The 18,500-nt window shown below is 37.6% G+C and overlaps 3 protein-coding genes across 9 annotated transcripts; 1 reads left to right on the top strand and 2 right to left on the bottom strand.

Moving 5' to 3' along the window:
- Nucleotides 1-518: 518 nt before the first annotated feature.
- Nucleotides 519-10,559, bottom strand: LOC113213291 (zinc finger RNA-binding protein). 7 transcript variants are annotated; one of them, XM_026432310.2, is made up of 21 exons: nt 10,470-10,559; nt 9,993-10,066; nt 9,102-9,253; nt 8,873-9,022; nt 8,606-8,791; nt 8,438-8,536; nt 7,931-8,265; nt 7,671-7,841; nt 7,373-7,559; nt 6,670-6,798; nt 5,850-6,090; nt 5,579-5,738; nt 5,231-5,489; nt 5,031-5,148; nt 4,750-4,945; nt 4,495-4,654; nt 3,141-3,247; nt 2,207-2,302; nt 1,914-2,126; nt 1,695-1,839; nt 519-1,577 (listed from the first exon to the last, which is right to left on the bottom strand). In XM_026432310.2, exons 2-21 carry the CDS (start codon nt 10,040-10,042, stop codon nt 1,519-1,521), a joined length of 3,213 nt encoding a protein of 1,070 aa, XP_026288095.1. In that variant the 5' UTR covers nt 10,043-10,066; nt 10,470-10,559; the 3' UTR covers nt 519-1,518. The 7 variants fall into 7 exon arrangements, 6 of the variants coding, with proteins under 6 accessions (XP_026288095.1, XP_026288099.1, XP_026288098.1 ...); XM_026432314.2 differs by lacking the exon at nt 10,470-10,559 and having other exon boundaries at nt 7,448-7,559; nt 9,993-10,352; XM_026432313.2 differs by lacking the exon at nt 10,470-10,559 and having other exon boundaries at nt 8,618-8,791; nt 9,993-10,352.
- Nucleotides 10,560-10,632: 73 nt separating this feature from the next.
- On the top strand, nt 10,633-11,433 carry LOC113213294 (protein kish-A). Its single transcript, XM_026432318.2, has 3 exons — nt 10,633-10,784; nt 11,041-11,150; nt 11,227-11,433. Exons 1-3 carry the CDS (start codon nt 10,782-10,784, stop codon nt 11,330-11,332), a joined length of 219 nt encoding a protein of 72 aa, XP_026288103.1. The 5' UTR covers nt 10,633-10,781; the 3' UTR covers nt 11,333-11,433.
- Nucleotides 11,434-11,514: 81 nt separating this feature from the next.
- LOC113213293 (ras GTPase-activating protein 1) lies at nt 11,515-18,494 on the bottom strand. The gene is made up of 16 exons (XM_026432316.2): nt 18,188-18,494; nt 17,569-17,718; nt 17,226-17,432; nt 16,934-17,136; nt 16,623-16,843; nt 16,397-16,508; nt 16,171-16,292; nt 15,906-16,067; nt 15,706-15,818; nt 15,348-15,588; nt 15,043-15,266; nt 14,642-14,962; nt 14,373-14,527; nt 14,122-14,288; nt 13,902-14,030; nt 11,515-13,820 (listed from the first exon to the last, which is right to left on the bottom strand). Exons 1-16 carry the CDS (start codon nt 18,385-18,387, stop codon nt 13,743-13,745), a joined length of 2,805 nt encoding a protein of 934 aa, XP_026288101.1. The 5' UTR covers nt 18,388-18,494; the 3' UTR covers nt 11,515-13,742.
- Nucleotides 18,495-18,500: the final 6 nt, after the last annotated feature.

Here is an 18,500-nt window from a genome sequence, read left to right as displayed (position 1 = left end):
GCGGGGGCATTCAAAGCGTTGTGCAGGGATAAGCGCATGTGCCTGTGCCTTTTCTCAAGGCATGTGTCTTGAGACAAGCATGTGTGATGTGTGTTCTTGTTACCAAGCAAACAAAGAAAGTACATCTTGATCCTTCAAGGGGTTTGCAGTTGTTTGACATAGGGTCTCAGAGTTATAGCTTCAGCTTTAGTTATAGCTAGGTAGGGTAAGATGCCCAATGATGGCCACCCCTTTTTCTTGTAATGTAGACAACGATGTGAAGTAGTTTGGCTTATTATGCACAAGTAGGGCCCTTACTAGAACACTACTTCATGGCCAGGATTGTAAAGCGACCAGATTGGCTGGAAATCGAGAACAGTGGCCATCAATGGGACAGTGGCCACAATAGGGCACCTTACCCTACTCGGCCAATAGCTTCAGCTTTAGTTATTTATAGCTAGGTACTCGACCAACTAGGTAAACTAGGTATACAAAATGTGATGGGCAATGGTGTATGCAATCTACTAATAAATGAGAGATTTAACTTTAACTCTTTATTTGTTCCAATGAATTTATATATTAATGTACAATTAAACTCTAGTATGCATAAAATCACAGGTCACCCCAAGAGTGGTCATACCTATACAATGCCCATTTGCACTTACCACTTGGTTCATTCTTTTGTTACACTTCTAGATGATCATTTGGTGCAGGAACATATAGAGCACTTGTACCAGATGATGGAATAGACAAGATAGGGACTTAAGCTTTTGCCCATAAAAAGACTCAAATACTATTTGTAGAGGTAAGTCACACTATAATGTTTCAGCGGGCTTAAGTCCTGATGCTTAATAAAAACTGATAAAGCACATGATGCATATCTTTCTATCTTACTACAGAGTTTTCCTAACTAGTTGTTTAATAACAAGAAACTTGAAGTAAAAGTAGCAATGCTTCCTAAACAATCAAGAATCTTGGAGGGAACAAAATAATAATAGGGCAGACTTGCCTGTAAATCCAAACATCACTCACAGAAAACAAACATGAAAAATATTGAGAGACCAACATAAAACTGTTGCATATGTTGCGGCTTTTAACAGGTCATCGACTTTATCTTAAGACTCATGTGGATTTAGAAAAGAACTACCAGTATACAGTACTACCTGTCAGTTTGTAATACAGTTTCATCAGGATAGTTGCATTCCAGTATTTCTATTACAAACATATTCCAATCTGAGTAAAAATAAGACCTTCCAAATTAAATGTCTTGTCAGTTAAATGTGCAATCCACATCAATACAAGGCTCAAGCATGATTAATATAATGATGAAAATAAGTGCACTAACAAAAAAAATCTTTTAAGATCAACAAAATATTATGTAATGACTGAATATATCAAGTTACAACAGACACACAATCACAACTTACTACTAGGTAAAGAAACAAATTGCTGGTGATAGAACGCGTTACAACACATTCAATCATGCATAACACTATAATTGCAACTTCAAATAGAATTTTCTGGTAAAACACAGTCACGCTACTTATCGGTTTCCATTTTCACAACTTCATCCTTTTTATCTTTCTTGCCATCAACAGCTGTAACAAAGAAAATTTTGTATCAATGAAAGTCTTCAAACGTTTTAAAAATCTGAGATTAAAGGAAAATAACAGATATTTCCACTACACTAAGATTGATTTCAAAAAATAATGTACCTTCTGGATCATTGCCTTCCCCTCCACTTCCTTCTCGCCGACGTTTACGTGTTCCAAAGCGATTTCTAGCAAATTTGTTAGGAGGTAATTGATCCATGCCTAAGACTTTGAAGATTTGTCGGAATGCCAGAAGACGAAGGGCATGCTAAACAAAAAAGTTTGCATTTAAGATTAGATTATTAACGAACCCTTATACAGCAATAACAACACCACACGAACCTGTGCTGAGGCAGTTATATCTTCTCTTTGTTGAGGAGTCAACATTCCTGCAGCATCGACGGGCTCTTTCTCACACGGGTCTAACAAGCCGGGCCCGCCTGGCAACATTATTCCTGATGCAAGTGCTTCCATAACTCTTCTTAGAGCCTCTCCTGGACTCAATGGAGGAGGTGGAGATGAACTTAAAACTTTCTCAACGAGAAGTTCCATAGGCTAAGGGAGACAACAACAATAACATTAAGATGTGATTTTACAAAATTCGAGTGTGGTTTTGGATTAGGAAGCTACATTACCCAATTGTGAAGAGGGGCCCATGTAGGAACTCTCTGGCAAAGGTCCCTTAATATTCGAATTATCATAACACAACTTTGAACCTGTGTTGCTCTAGCCTGAAAATTGTAAAACAAACAATTTAGGATGCATACAGAAAATTTTCTCCACCCCATACACAACTTACTCCCCGCTCAACTTCGCACCGTTTGCAAACTTGTTTTTTTATTTTTTGTAAGGTGTTATTCACATTCTAATAAAAGAAATGATAACTTTGAAATCTTCAAGAGGAAGTTTCTTGCTTCCTTTTAACACCATGCAGTGTTTAAAAAATTAAGACAGTGCGAAAGTGCGACTGCATTATCATGGCTGGCCATACAATTCTACCTTTCAGCCTTGTGAAAGTTATCATCCCAACCATATTTCTAAATAGATTGAAGATGGAGGCAACAATGCCCAGGAAGTGGGTTGTCTCATGAAAATGACACACAACTGCCATACAAAAACTAGACGTCTCATTAAGACAAGAAAGGTAAAGATATCAAAGTTGGTAAGATTACGAAGTTTTAGAAGTGCTATATTGTATGACTTTCAGAACACACTAAGAAAAAGCCAATACAATAATATATGAGTCAACTTATGATAAAGTTATTGGATAGTCAAGTGTAACTAGCTAATGTGTGCCAATTTCAGAATAATTTAGAACACCAGGAGCATAGTGCAGCTTTAAGATGGTTTAAGTTAAAAGCAATCTCATTTTGTAAGATGATTAAATTTGCTGTAAGTTCAAGGTTTAAAGTAAATTTACAAAATTACATGTTATAATACAGTTTTCTAGAGAAAAAAAACTGCATACTAGATATTGACTGAATTATGCTTCTGAGTAACTATTATTGACTAAACAAGGCTGAAAAGTGAGTATTCAACCATGGTGAGGCAGGTGAAGTAGTAAGATACCTGGAACCACTTGGCATGCCTCAGGGCGGCAAGAGCCTCCAAACATTTCTGCTTGTCCAGCACGTCTGGGGGGTCCTTCACCTTCACAATCGCTGCCTGAGCTGAGTCTGACCGGACAAACAAAGTTAATCAATGCCCACAGACACGCAGACACGCAGGCTAAGGGTGTTTGACCATGGGCAGAAGCGCCACACACCAGCCCAACATGGTGCTTGACACTTCTCCATCCATCACCATATAGGTAAAACAACTCCACATTTTGGTTCATTCCACAAAGCTTTTGACCACAGCAGAAGATGCTTAAAAATATTTTCCCTTCTTTCCTAACCATTCATGCATGAGGTATAGAAACCTAAATTGTACACTTTGGCCACCCTCTACATTAGCTTTGATGAAATAGAACCACTTTGTGGGGCTGCTTTACATCCACATGATCAAAAATCCTTGAAATCCCAGCTTGAGTTGTTTGGAGGCACACCTAGAAACCTTAACAGAATACAATGTGTAATAGAGGAACAGCTTACACTGCGCACTGATGTCACAACTATTGCATTATCAATTTCTTTCAAAAAAAATAAAATAATTAAATGCATGAAGATCTAAGATTACAAGTGAAGGAAACACAATCAAGAAAATTTGAAGATAAAGAACTCAATATCACAACACACAATTATTTCACTTCTTTACCTATACTGAGTATGATACTTTTCTGAATATTATGAACTCACTTAACTGCAAGAGAGGCAGTGTGGAATAATGTAAGAAATGGACTAGTGCACAGTAACTTGGCTAACATCTATAACAGTCGGGCCAAGCCAAAAGCAAAAGTTATACTTACACATGAGCAGTCTCAAAAGATACAGGAAGGCTCGTACAACATTTCATGACTAATCCTGATATTTTATGCAGATAGGATTACATATTGAATGATAGAATTTGAAGTGTGTCAGGCACTATTGTATCGCCAATAAGCTAAGGATAGGTGGAATATAAGCTAGTCAACATCAACTTTATCCAAGGGATGGTATTTAACAATTGAACAGCATACAACCCATAATTGTAAATATCATCCTGTTTTAAGAATATTTGATATTTATCTAGTGAAACTGCTCTATTAAATTGGAACTTGAAACATGTAATAATATTTAGATTTCACTGATGCTTTCCAACAATACCCTAAATATACTTTAATTGCCTCACTTTAAAACCAAAACCGGCTCTAATTATTGTTAATTGATTAAAATTACAATCAATTTAAGAAAAGTAAGTAATTGCTGAAGATGAATAATATATGTGAAAGAACCAGTGATTATTTCAATGAAGCCAAGTACAAAATTACAGGCACTAATCTTACCACCAGCCGCTTCAGCAGAGGGGACCTGAATTTGTTCCCGCATCACAGGGGAAGTTAAGGTGATAGTAACTGTGATGTGAGGCTCTTTGGCTCCGATGACAACCAATGCCGCATCCTCGGGTTTGCATTTCACACTGTACTTGTCTTCTGGTGCCACAACCTAAAAATAAACCATTAAAATAATTTGAATTTCTCATTTGAATCTTAAGAAAAAGCATTGCAAACAACATAATGACGGCTAGAAGAAAATATTACCTGCAATTGTTTAGGGAGGTTTTCAGCAACTTTGTACAACAAGGAACGAGTTGGTTTCTCAGCACACAAAACTACTAGATTGACTGAAGTGTCACCATGCAGTAAAAGACCCTTAGCCAAGGATCCAACTCGCATAACACCCTTAAGCAGCCTATGACCAGTTGTAGCTTCTTCCTTATTCTGTTGAAATGAGAACCTGGAGGATGGAGGAAAGAAATGTCAGAGAGAAGCAAATAGAAAGGCAAGAAAAAAAAGGAAAGCTGTAATTGTATGGTGCTTACAAAGTGCCATCACTGCCATCTTCCTTTTTAATAACCTTTGGGGTAGCAGGTGTACTTGCTGAAGCATTTGGTGCAGCAGAAGTTGCAGTTGGAGCAGGAGTGGCTGGAGTTGAAGATCCTGTTAGGTGATGGAGAAACAAGGACATAGATACAAAAAGAATACAAGCCAAATGGGAAAAACAATAGGTACAATAATTTACCTGGTTTAGCTGGTGTAGCGGGAGTTTTAACTTGTGTAGGTTTCGGGTTGCCTGGTTTGGCCCCAGATTTGCTACCAGCAGCTTGGGAGATTTCCGCTAAATGATCAGATACAAATTTCAGAGCCTTTTCTGAATGAGACACAATTTTTTGAACAGCTGATAATTCCTCTTCACTTGGGTAAATTTCAGTGTGTCGAGCTATGACATGACGATCCTCCATTGAATCTGGTCTTCTCATCATGGGAGGCTGACCGAAAAACTACACACAAAATTCATGAAACTAACAGTTGAAAAAAAAACAGATTCAAAGTATAATTTGACTCATTATGATTAAGGGCAAATACTCACTGGAGGAATCATAAGGCCTGGGCCCGGGGGGCCAAATCTTGGACCAGGAGGTCCCAAAGGACGGGGATCTCTACCAAATCTGCGGCACCATTCAAAGTACTCCATCTCTTGCTCGTAGCGATGCCTTTCTTCCCAATAACGCTCTTCCTCCTCCATCATACTAAAACAGAAATCTTGATCTCAGTACCGTCAACTAACCCTCAGAACAGAAATCAGGAGTGAAAAGAGGAACCATAGTTGACGGTAAACCTCTAGAAAGTCTAATAAATACCCTCGCATCATTCTCTCTTCATCCCTGCGTCTCATGAAGTCTTCTCTGAAATGCATGCGCCGCTGTTTGTCTTCCATTCCTTTCCGCTGGCGCAGGGAAGGCTTGACTTCAACAACAAGCTCAGGATTAACTTTCTTCTTGTACTGTAGTCTATGTCTGCGGCCTTTCATGTGCATTTCCTTAGCATTTGGATCATTGAAGCGGCATTCACACAACTTGCACATGAATGATGTAGATTTTCCTATTGCAGTAAGACATTGTTAGTACCAAGAAACTTAAGACATTCTTACGGCAAGGTCCATATGTGTCCTGTGAAGTGTTACAACGAATGTCCGGTGGTGGGGAACGTCAAAACTCGCCGGCGAGAGTCCAGATTCCCCAGACGACATTGGCGAATGTCGTGTTATAATTTACAAAGCTACAGTATTTAGATCGGACATTCAGCGGTTTCTCTCTAGCGAAAGGAAGTTTCACCAATTGTGCCCGGCGAACGTCCAAACATATGTATGTTTACTGGCAGAACTTGAAATAATGAGATTAATTCAGACACTATTCAAGCAGAGTTCAGTCCAACTTCCAAAGGGAATCTAGGACTCAATTATAAGACAATAATGTCACTGTCACAATTCGGTCAACCTACAGGTCTAGAGAAAGTTGGGAAAAGGCCAGCCTTGATTCACCAAGGCACAGCTCCACATAAGACAATCGCCATAAAACATACACCAATTTGGTATAATTTAAGGAAAGAATTCAAATTTGCGATAAGTGGGTTCAATGAGAATATGGAATGTATTCTGCTGTCATTTAGATATATACTAACCCTCTTCATTTTTAATCTCTTCAATGTAATCCTGGCCAACAGGTTGTACATCTTTGTCTACAACATCATCGTCATCTTCTTTTGCTTCTGCACTGGTAGATGAACCTGGCACACCAGTGACTGTGGCAGCTGGAAATGCAAACAAAAAACCAAATTAACTGTTTTTAAATAGAAAAGTGCAAGAGAAAAAGCACTACAATTCCACTATGAATGCTCGACTGGTCATTGACGTAAAGAAATACTACCCTGCTCCAAGCCATGCAAGTCTTTAAAAAATCTAGTCTACTTTTTTAAAAATTTAAGATGAAAGACAAGATGTGTAAAACTGCAACTGGATATTTAGCAAAGAAGAAGAAGAAAGTAAAATAAATTGAGTCATTTGCACACATTGATGCAGCAAAGAGATCATAATACTTACCAACTAAAGATCAACTTTAACAGAAATGACTTGTAAAGAGAGTGCCCATGGTATCACAGAACCAAAGAGAAATAAGGTACATAATTTAGGAGGCAGCCATAACCAAAGAACACACAGCTACTGTTCAAAATGAATTGTATCTTTTACATGCACTCTTTTATAACATCAAATTTCATTAGATTTAGATTACTACCTCCCAGCCACCACAGAAGCCAAGAATGACAATTCCATATCGCTACAACATTGATGACCATGAATTGGGAAATATATGCACTCATTACTTACAAGGATTAAAGTTGATCTTTGGTGTGGTTGAAGTGGATGGTGTGATAGTGGTCATAGGCTTCTTGATTGGGGTACCTGAGCTAGAATTTGATGGTATGTTGGCCTTGACAGGTGCTCCCGATTTTCCTTGAACTACTGGTTCAGTTGAGGGAATTGGCTTCCCAAGTCTAGTATGAAGTTTCACCACCTTTGTTTAGAAGAATAAAAAAGCTTCAGATGTAATTTTCTAAAAATAAAACTAAAACACCGACAAAGGTATTTCAGGGACTGAAAACGCATATTTGAATGAAGTGTTCACCTTCTGATGTCTTGCACCTCGAATGTGGGCAGCATAAGCATCAGAGCCTGTACAATCCACATCACACAGCTCACATTTAAGAGCATTTTGACTGTTTGTGGTTGCTGTACCAGCTTTCAGCATAGCTTCTTTCTTCTTGTGCTTTTGACCATCCAGATGCTCACGATACGTCTATAAAATCAATTCACAAATGAAATAGTGCAATGATACATATTTGACAATGTGAAACAAAGAAATACAAAGAATAGAATAACATTCACCTGGGGCCCAGCACAGCTAATCTTACAAACATCACAATAATGAACTTGTTGTTGTTTAGGTGGCTGCTTTGGATTAAATGATTTCCTAATACCACCGCCAACAGGCCCTTTACGGTAATTATTCTGCCATGATGATGTACTCCCACTGGACATGGTGTTTGATGCGCCTGTTGGTAACTTATTTGCAGCAGTGGTTGCACTTTGAGCGACCCCTGCTCCTGGAATAGATCCTACAGCTCCAGCTGACGTCCCAGAGGGATTTGAAGATTGAGCAGCATACAAAGTTGCAGCACTATAGACAGCTGCATCGTAGTTAGAGTATGATGAATTAGCAGCTATAACAACAAAAACAAAAAAATTAAAAAAAAATAATTTTCTTGAGTATTATTAGAAACTGAACTAATTGTACACTACAAAAATGTATAAAAGTAAATAAAAAGCCATGGATTAACTAATTTGGATCATAAAACGAAGAAAAGGAAGACTTAAAAAACGTGTCATACTTACGTTTTGTTTTAGGAGCAGGTTGGTTAGGCACTGATGCAGCTGAATAGTTAGTGGTGAAGGTAGCTGCATTTGAGTTGGCTTGGTTTGCATTGTACGTTGCTGTAATAGAACAACACATCAGTTAAATACATAGAACATGATAAAAAATCAACCAAATTATTTACTTACATTTAGCATTACTTTGAGTCTGAACAACAGCAGGTGAATTATATCCTGATGCATAGCTGGTGGCATTGGGCTGCGTTGGTTGTGCAGAGTACGAAGTGGTATAGGCGGCAGCTTTTGGGACGCCTTGGGCTGTTTGTCTAGTTGTAGCCGTGTAGGTATTGGTGGTACTATAGGCTGGTTTAGATGCTAAATAATTAGGGATAGGAGATCATAACCAGTCTCACCGTATCTTAAAGCCAAAAGAGATCAAGGAGAAAAGTAACTCACGTTGATAATGTGTCTCTGCAGTTGAATAAGCACCAGCACCAGCAGCTGGCTGTTGGTAGTAAGTCTTAGCTGTGTTATAAGCCGTTTGTGCCGGTGCCCCATATCCATAATCATAAGATGCAGGAGCCGCAGCTGTACCAGCCCCTACTGCTAGAAAAGAGAATGCAATGTAGATCCTAATAGCAGTGAGAAATGTTTGTGTGTGTCAAATGGACATTTATTCCATTACCAGCATATGTAGCTGGAGCAGCTGCTGCAGCAGTTTGATAAGCGGTTTCATAGCCGGTGGCTGGACGCTGAGGTGAGTACGTGGCTGTAGCGGCTGCTGGAGTTACTGCATAACCAGGTTGAGCAGTTGGATACGCTGCAGCACTGGCAGCCCTGAAATAAATTACAGGTTGATGCCCAAATTCATTTATTGATATAAGAAAAAGTCACAAATAGACACAAACACATAAAAAAGAAGAAAAGTCTCAGAAGTCTTGAAACAGTTAAGAACCCAAGAAACATTATTGAAATGTAGGAAGTTCTGAATAGCAGAAAAGAAAGTAGTGACTACTGGCAATAATCAGTTCAATATTTTCATCCACCTCAAGAGACCCATGACATATTTATAAGGTTAGCCATTGGTTGAAAAATCGATTGTAGGGAAGTATTCGACGTCATATTAATCACAGAAGGAGAATAAGAATACAATATTACTTTTCAACGAGAAGTAAAAATGACCAGTACTCAAAGAACAATCGTTAAGTTTCATGACACGGATCTAGGTGATTCGAGATGCCTAGAACTCCCGGTATAGCTTCACTAGATGAAAAGCGCGAGCGTCCGACATAGGAATAAAATGCAACGCTGATAAGTGATTGTTGTTCAATCAAACGGGAGTCGACCAAAATAAATGAAAGGAAATAAGAGGAGAGTCATCATGTTTATTGAAATAACGACATAGCAATGAAGAATAGGAATAGAATCCAGTTTCCTAGAATAGTTCACGTTGACGCCGGCCGCCAAGGCTGCACCAAATCTGGGATTTACACGAACCCCAAACCACGGTGAACGTAAAACCGTTCGCCGATAGAACGAGTCAACAGCTAAGCAGCGCATTAACGATTTAACTCACCCATATTGAGTGCTGCCATGTGTAAATCCGAAATAGTTGTTTGCAGCCATCCTTCCAGCTGAAGAATTCTACGGCTGCGAAACAAAATGGAGTCAGATGGCTTCTCAGACGAACAGAACTTCCGGAAATTTCCCACACGTCAAATGAAAGGTCACAAATGTCTTGTAGTGGCTTTAACCATCACAACATGCATCTCAGTATCATCCTAGGTGATAATGATAGAAGAAAATGTTCTTGATAAACATTGTTAACTAAGCAGAACTGTAATTGTGGGTTGCCGGCGTAAATAAATCTTCTGTGACCGCTGTGACATGGCAATCTCCCGCAACTTTATTCACTTCCACCATTAAATTTAAGACTTCCAAATCAAGACAAATGAAAACCAAAACACAATTTGTAATTTCTATACGTGTTAATTAGTTTTATAGAGACCAATCAATAATTACAGAGAAATTTTTGACTACGTAAATTTCTTACTTGACTATGGAGTGCTACCGTCGTCTGCTACTAGAGTCGTGTTAATTTTTTTTTAAAAGGCTAGGATGACGATGGCGCCGATGCCGATGCTCATGATCTGTTTTGTTGTCGAAGAAGCCGACACCGCGGAATGCGGAATTTAGTCTCTCTGCCCTCACATTCTCGTTATTGTTAAGTGTTTGTTAATAGGCGCGGCTGCCACAGTATCTCATTACCTAGAACTGTGTCGTTTAACACGCAAGCGGTTCTCTTGAAAACTTCATTTGACACTTTTGGACTAGTACCTAGTACTTGTATGAAGGAGTCATCAAGATGGTAAGTCTGTTTAAGGGTTGATGTAACTCTAGCACTTCATCTCCAAACCAAAGAAAGGTCTTTTTTTTTCGAATTTTTCTCATTGTAATTATGCATTATGTAATAATGACAAACCTTTATCATAAGCTCAGTGATTTTGTCTCTTAATTCTTAGTTTTCTAACCCCAAATGAACACAGCTCCTTAACCACTGGAATTTGAATTTAATCAGTAATTGATCATGTTACACTCTTAAATTCTTATCCTTTTATTCACAGTCTGCTCTTTTCAACTTTCAAAGCCTGCTGACAGTTGTGTTACTCCTTATTTGCACATGCGCCTATGTTCGCTCAATATTTCCGAGTCTTGTAGATAGACACAAGAGTGGGTAAGTTCAATTTTTCAAGTACATCTATTTTAAAGTACATAATACTCTTAAGTTTTACTTTATTATTTTTCCTCAGGTTCTTGGGCACATTTTGGAAATGTGCTAGAATTGGTGAACGGAAGAGTCCTTATGTAGCAGCGTGTTGTGTTATAATGGCGCTAAGTCTTTTGTTCTGGTCGTAATATAATTTTCAACCCTCATTCCATCTCATACTTTTTAATCTGTCTGTGTCTGCAGTATATTTTTGTTATAAATTAAAATGTATTTAATTTGTCCAAAGGTATTTTTTGTACTGTAAATGCTAAGTGAACGGACACATACCCAATTTTTAGAGGATTAGAGACAAACTGAAGCGAACAAGACATGAGTTTTGGCAACATCTTATATTAAGTGTTTCTAAACAGTATTGGCCTTAACTAAGATTCAAACAATTGTTCAGAATACTGCACATCAAAGTTATTTCACACATGACCCATGGGAGGTGATTTAAGCTCATGAGAATTGCACTTTGGCACATAGAGTTATGTATTAATTATTTTTTTTATAGAAAAAGTAAAGTACTGAGAAAGCAAGAACTACAGTATTTCATTTCTAGCAGACTCTAGATCTAAACATTAGGAAGGACAAGTATCCATTACTCACAATAAAAGCATCTAAGGCCACTCACTTCCATTGCTTCAAAAGTAATGTAAAGGCCAAAACAGTGAGTATTACATAGTATTAACAGTCTGTAAGAATAACTATGTTTACAGTCATTTTCTTGAGATTGGGAATGCTAAAACGCTAAATATGAAAAAGCACAAACTTAAAAAATATGTATACTGAAACATGAAAATGCACAACCTCAACTCTTACAGTACCAAAAGATACAAATCATCTAATCTAAACTGGGTGTGATTGATCAGACTTACTTACACAAAGAGTTTACTGAAAAGCTAAACAGAGGTTGGCAAGAGCATTGTCGAAAGTTTATAATCTTATACAGTACATACCATGAATACCATAGTATAAAGATAATTTTTGACATGGCACATTATATACCTAAACATGTAGGTATGTTGTATTGTTCTGATACATCAGACCAGTAATATTTTACAAACATCAATTCTAGTGCTGTAAATAAACCAAGTATATACTGTAACGTTCAGAAGAAGAAGTCATATCACAAGACAGATCAATAAAATTGTGATAAGACTGCAGGAAAAATACATAAAGCTCTACAGTCCAACAACCTTCAATTCATTCTACATACATGTTTTACATTAAGTTACAAAATAATAAAAATAATAGATAAAAAAAAACTTAAAAAGTTTCAACTTTACCATCACAACAAAATGACTTAAAATACACAATCAGGTAAAAGATAAACGTTTACATAGTGTGCTGCTGAACTGCTTGAGCAGAATATGTATTGTTCAAAAAGACAACAAAATTCACAGGTCAATGTTTAAAAGAAGTGTCGTATCACAGTGATTTTGACTTCTCACAAACACTTGTCAAAATTCTGAAGCATGATTGTTTACTGCTCATAGAGCATAAGACCTACTGACCAGGATAAGAATAGATATAGACATCCAGTCTCATATATGCAACTCTAAATTGACTTAAATGTTGCACAAAATTTTGGACCACTATTGTTAAAATATCTGATGATGAACATATCAAGATCAGTGCAATTAGAAAATTAAAAAAATGTGTGTGAATAATTGACAGGAATAGTGATCATAATGAACTTAATTGAAGTCATGGCATACAATTAATTACACAAAACAACAATTATTTATCTTGTCCCATGAGATGGGCAATGCTTTTGATATCACACAAAAAGAAATTAATGATTAGGACTAGGCAGAATAAGTAACGCTAATTTCCACACAGACCACAACAAGGGAAAGAAATGATCATTGTAGGTCTAGCACCTACCAATTCTATTTATAAGCTAAGAACTAGTGCATGTGACAGGGGGCCTTCCAGAATCTACCCAGAAGAGCGACACTACCTTTTGTTAGCGATGCAAAATACAATTCTAATGATTGAACTCCAAACACAACAGGAAATAGGTAATGGAACCCAAGACCTTCAGAATATAGACCTAGTTACTTACACCAGTTTTGTAGAGAAATATTGTTAATGTTTATGAACTTAAAAAAAAAAAGATGACAAGACATGTACATGGCTTACTTTACAATATACAAAGCATATAAAGTTAGGTATTTGAATGCAAAATTATTTTCAGTGCTCGACTTGAATGTTAGTTCACATAAGTAGAAAAGATCAAAGTCATCTTCATAGATGTAAACACATTGAATCCCAGAGGGTAAGGGCAAAAACAGCTTGTTGTGGCCATACATGTGGTCATTTGGGACTCAACGTGTTAAAGAAAGATCAATATGTGTTGCAATATTATAGAATATTAAGATGTTCACACAAGTATACTCACAGAAAACACAATATTGCAGTTAGCATAAACAACAATATTCAAATTAGCATAAATTCCAAGTGAAAAGACAGGAACAAAAATAAGGAGGAAAGAAAGATTTCAAAAAACCCTGATTGGGATATTGGTCAAATGAGCACGAATGTTAATGTTACTTAACCTATCATCTCCATGTACTTTTGCTTGTGTTTACTCAGCATCTCCGTGACAGTAACTAGTTGTCGGATGGTGGGCTTGAATAAAAAAATATTATTTTAGTGAAAATGCCGACGGACCACAAATACTAAAGTGATCTTATTCTAAATGATATTTACCTTTGTTTTGCTCAATGTTTGTAGCTCTTTCAAATGATTAACACAAATATGGTGAAGGATGGCCAACTCTCTTGCAGGATCTCCTTTAGTCTTACCAATTTCTTCAGAGTCTGGTTTATCTCCAAGGTTCTGTACCCCACCCGACCCCGCACAAAAAAAGGCAATGGTTTACTACATTCTCAATTCTGCAATAGTTAATTTTATGTTGGCTTGAACTTACCGAAACTTGGTCAAGATAGACCACCATTCGTTCCTTATTTTTCAAAATGAAAGGATTTACAACTTCCATGTATGGTTCTTTCCCACCAAACTCAACCAGATTTGCCAAGTTTTGGAGACATTTGGCAACCATTATTAAAGATCGAGCAGCCATTTGAGGTGGTGGCTCTAAGAAATTATGAGGACCATATTAGATTAAAAATGCAAAAAATAATACATTTTTTGAATCGAAGGAAAACTCAGACAACTAACCAGATATCAAATTAAACTGACGAGGGTTAAGAATGGCAGGACAGAGGAGACGCAAGAAGATAAATCCACTGACAACTCGTGTTCTGACTAGTCTTTCATGTGGCCATTTTGCCATGACAGTGCGTTGAAGACAGCAACAAATATACCTCAGAGTTCTGAAAAAGTGATGTGGAGTTTAAATTACTGTATGATAAGTTACAACCTTGATTCATAAACTTTCAAGACAAAATAGAAAACAGAGAAAGAGAGAGAAAGAAAAATATAACAACCTTGGGCAAGCCTCCGCAGACATGAAGATTGATAAAGTAATTTCGTCTAGAATCAAAAGTAAATATTCGGCATTGTTGCAAGCATCATCTGGAGACTCCATTTTGGTTGGGTTGAGCTCACATGACTGCTTAGCATCAAGCAACTTCAAAATTGTATCCTGTATTGCTGCTTGTAGAAAACCTGTACAAATTGACTTCATGTACAAGTCCATAAGTGTTGTTGTAAGAGAAGCAGCTCTGAAGAGTGTCGATGTCTCTTCTTCTTTCTCTATTTCTACTTCATTCAGCGTTTTCAACAAATCAGCTTCCTTCCGCTCATGCCTGGTAAAATATTAAAACTTTGTGACACACTTTTAAATTGAAAGTCAAGATGACAACAGCCAACTAGAATTTTTTCTAACCGAAATATCCTTAGCAATGAGTTTGCAAGAGGCCCTCGGTCCATGTGGCAAACATCTGCAAGGGCTCTAACCACTTCTAATGAAGGATCAAGCACAAGTTCTTTCATGGGGGAATATTCTTCTTGGGGCATAATGAGGTCATGCACATAACGGGTGCGGAGCCGCAAAGATCCCCAATCTCCCATAGGTGTCATAATACCAGTAAGACTGTACCAATCCTCTGTCTGATAGGAAAAATAAAAATAAAGGTAATTGAAAACAAACAATTGCAAAATAGAGGGATGCAAAAATCCTCAATGACTGACCTCATCTCCATTTGAAAGTGAAGACAAGTCAACAGTCAAATCCGCAACTTCAGTGTCCTTTGATCGTTTTCCTTTGTTGTACACAGTAATATTAAATGTCATTACATCGGGTGGGACATCATCAAGCAAGAACTCTTCATCCCACAAAGGATCAGGACCAGTATTGACTTTAGTTCTTGCAACCTTCACTTGATTCAAAGATATGATGCAAAATGGGTTTGGGACAAGCTTATAAGGTAACCTAAACAAAAATATAAAAGGGTGAAACAAATTATGTTATTGCCTTGAGCTAAACGTGTTAATTAAAGATAGATTTAAAAAAAAATCAGTTTCAACAAAAATGAACATAAATTCTTACCTGTGAGCATTTAGAATGTGCAATTCCAAGCACCGCATTTCCCTCAACCTAGGTATTTTTGGTGTTCGGGTCATTTGTGTCACACAAAGTGGTCTGAGGGCTGAAATCCACTCCTGTAATGATAATGTCATAAAAGTATTTGAAGAATAAAGCATGTCATAAGTTTTCACCAGCTTAAGCCAGGTATTATCACAACACACCTGGGTTGAGTCAGCATTCGAACCAGATAGATATGAAATTGTTGCAAGACATGGTAGAGCTTTCTCAACCAGTTGAAAACAATTTGGGCGATCAAATACACTGTCATGAACCTGATACAGGTATGCACAGCTTAGATCGACAAGGCCTTTGGGTTTTGTTCTCTGAAAGGCAGGAGTCAAAGGATGAAAAAGCAATTTTCTATTTCTTAGAGTAAAATAGTCTTGCCACCATGCAGAAAAATCTAGATAGATAATGCACAAGTACCTTTGGGTTCTCATAATACATTAGTTGTGTGTCTGATCCATCAACAAGTAAAACACAATACATTGGCTTCCACTTTTTGTTTTTATCATTTTTCTTGTTAAGGTAGCCTTGCATTTTAATACCTTGATAGAATGCAAATGACATGTTTGTTTTTGAAGTGTTTTGATAAAATCGATAAAACTAACAGAAGTTTCAAAAACATTAAATTAATGGGTTTTTTACTTACCTTTAATCTTCTTTATCCCTACTTGTTCCCTGCATTCACGAAGAGTAGCGTATATCTTTTCAGCATGCTGTACTTCTTTGGATTTTACAGGACCATCTATCTCAGACAAATTCTGTAAAAATACACATTATATATTAAACGTAACTAGATACAAAAACAAAAAAATGTGCCTAATATGGTGTGCAACAAGATTCATATTATTCAAGTGTTTGAAAAATTAAATTACCCTTGATACCGCTTGGAGTAAAGTGTGTCCTTCAACAATTTGCTCTTTGCGATACCGATTGATAACAGCATCAAGGCACTCAAATGTCCTGCCTCCCATGAGGTAACGTACACCTTTTTTTTCAATTCGGAACCTTTGAATCTGATTGTTGATATGGAAAAAGAGTGAGTAATCCCCAGGGGAATTGTCACTGGGTCTAACAAGAAAACTGCCAGGACCAGCTGGAAAAAAAATAGGGTAGAATATTAACACAGACTGAAAAGTTCACTTTGTTGTGCTTGTGAGATTAGATTAAATGTTCGATGAAGTACCTTTCACCAACATATCAACAGCTTCACTTTTAGTGACACCTGGATGAAACCAACTAAATACAGTATTTGGGTCAATATTGTCATCCAGATCTTCAACAAGGTCTTGGAATATCATTCCTTGCTCGCCTGTGCGATGTGCTGTCACCCACAACCACCCATCTCCCATATCATTGTGGACAAAGAAGATGTCTCCTTTTTGAAATCTAAATCAGAAACATAGAGAAGCATTCTAACAGATACTCATATATGATAACAACAACAGTTAACTGTTTTCTCTCATTAATTTACATACGTCAATTCATCTGTATCGGGCATCTTTGTGTACGGCAAAATAGCAACCACACGTTTCTTGTCATTTACAGGTTCCGGTGGGGGTACAGGATGAATAAGTCTTTCTCTCTTCAGCAAGTCCGATGAATGAGTATAATAAGCTATAAGATCAGATAGAGAGTCGAACTGTCTTCCACCAACATAAAAATCCCCACACACTGCAGTTATCCTACAACAGGAATAAAATGTGTGAAAGTTAATAACAATTTATAAAGACAATTATTAGTTCATAAAACTATGAAAATATGGGCTGTAGAAATCGACGAGGGTAGAAGTTAAATCTTCAAAAATAGGATAACACATACCTGAAGTGGTTGATTCCATTTCGACCAAGGTATGACAGTACGTAGGATCCTGGTTTTCTATCACTTTCACGTACTAAGTAAGATCCTGATTTGTTTGCACCCCACAATCGTTCTTCAGCACGACAGCGATGGAGACGCCCATGGTACCACCTAAAAGAAACCAGTTGGCAATATAGGAACTAATAGAACTGAATGGAAATGTAAGATTCGAGATTCGTCAATGGACAAAAGAGGATCACAAATGCACAAACACTGTAATTCACTTAAAAATGCCAGTGAATTAAACTTTTGTTTTTGTTTCAAACACCACACATTATCTTATTAGCATTAAAATTAATGTCAAGCGGATATGTTAATTGATGCAGGTCTACGTCTTCTGTTTAACTTTTGTAAATAAAGAACTAGAATTTGATGTATTGTTCTCTGGCAGCATGTAAAAAATGTTTTAAAGACAGAAATCACATTAAGTATGTGTTTATTTATTTATTATGACTGACTGCAGCAGACCAACCCAACCTCACCCAGTCATGCACGTATATTGATATATTTGTCGATAGGCAGGATGAGCCAAACTTCACAAGGTATGACGTGAAGTGAAAGCATAACACTCGAAACTTACTGACTCTCTGGAGGAGCAGTGGGTTCATTGTTGGTCGGCGGTTCGGGTTCTTCAGCCTCAGCCAGAAAGGGATCGAAATCTTCAGGCTGAGGTGGATCTGGACCTTCGTCGCTCCCCGTGCTGGGGGAGCCTTGCATTTTGTACCGCGGCGTCGGCGTCGGCAGCACAACGCCGCTACCACCCCGGATGAACTCGGCCATAGTTAGTTTCGGGCCTAAATGTCAGCCGACATCCGCAAGATTTGCAAGACGACGCGACACGACGATAACAAACAACAACAACCTCACCGCTCGACTACCACTACTACTACTGC

This window comes from Frankliniella occidentalis, unplaced genomic scaffold (genome assembly GCF_000697945.3).
Source record: "Frankliniella occidentalis isolate FOCC.00 unplaced genomic scaffold, Focc_3.1 Scaffold40, whole genome shotgun sequence".
NCBI lineage: Eukaryota > Metazoa > Arthropoda > Insecta > Thysanoptera > Thripidae > Frankliniella > Frankliniella occidentalis.
The sequence above is the reverse complement of the archived record's forward strand: the minus strand, read 5'-3'. Positions and strand labels throughout refer to the sequence as shown.

Excerpts from the sequence above, each read along its gene's own strand:
- LOC113213291 (XM_026432310.2), bottom strand. The coding sequence starts at position 10,042 with ATGGCTGCAAACAACTATTTCGGATTTACACATGGCAGCACTCAATAT. Across the intron at positions 6,091-6,669 it reads AGAGATTAAAAATGAAGAGG|GAAAATCTACATCATTCATG; the intron begins GTTAGTATATAT and ends TTACTGCAATAG. Across the intron at positions 2,127-2,206 it reads GGGCCCCTCTTCACAATTGG|CCTATGGAACTTCTCGTTGA; the intron begins GTAATGTAGCTT and ends TGTCTCCCTTAG.
- LOC113213294 (XM_026432318.2), top strand. Across the intron at positions 11,151-11,226 it reads GTAGATAGACACAAGAGTGG|GTTCTTGGGCACATTTTGGA; the intron begins GTAAGTTCAATT and ends ATTTTTCCTCAG.
- LOC113213293 (XM_026432316.2), bottom strand. The coding sequence starts at position 18,387 with ATGGCCGAGTTCATCCGGGGTGGTAGCGGCGTTGTGCTGCCGACGCCG. Across the intron at positions 16,509-16,622 it reads TACTCCAAGCGGTATCAAGG|AATTTGTCTGAGATAGATGG; the intron begins GTAATTTAATTT and ends GTATTTTTACAG. Across the intron at positions 15,819-15,905 it reads CGAATGCTGACTCAACCCAG|GAGTGGATTTCAGCCCTCAG; the intron begins GTGTGTTGTGAT and ends TTATCATTACAG.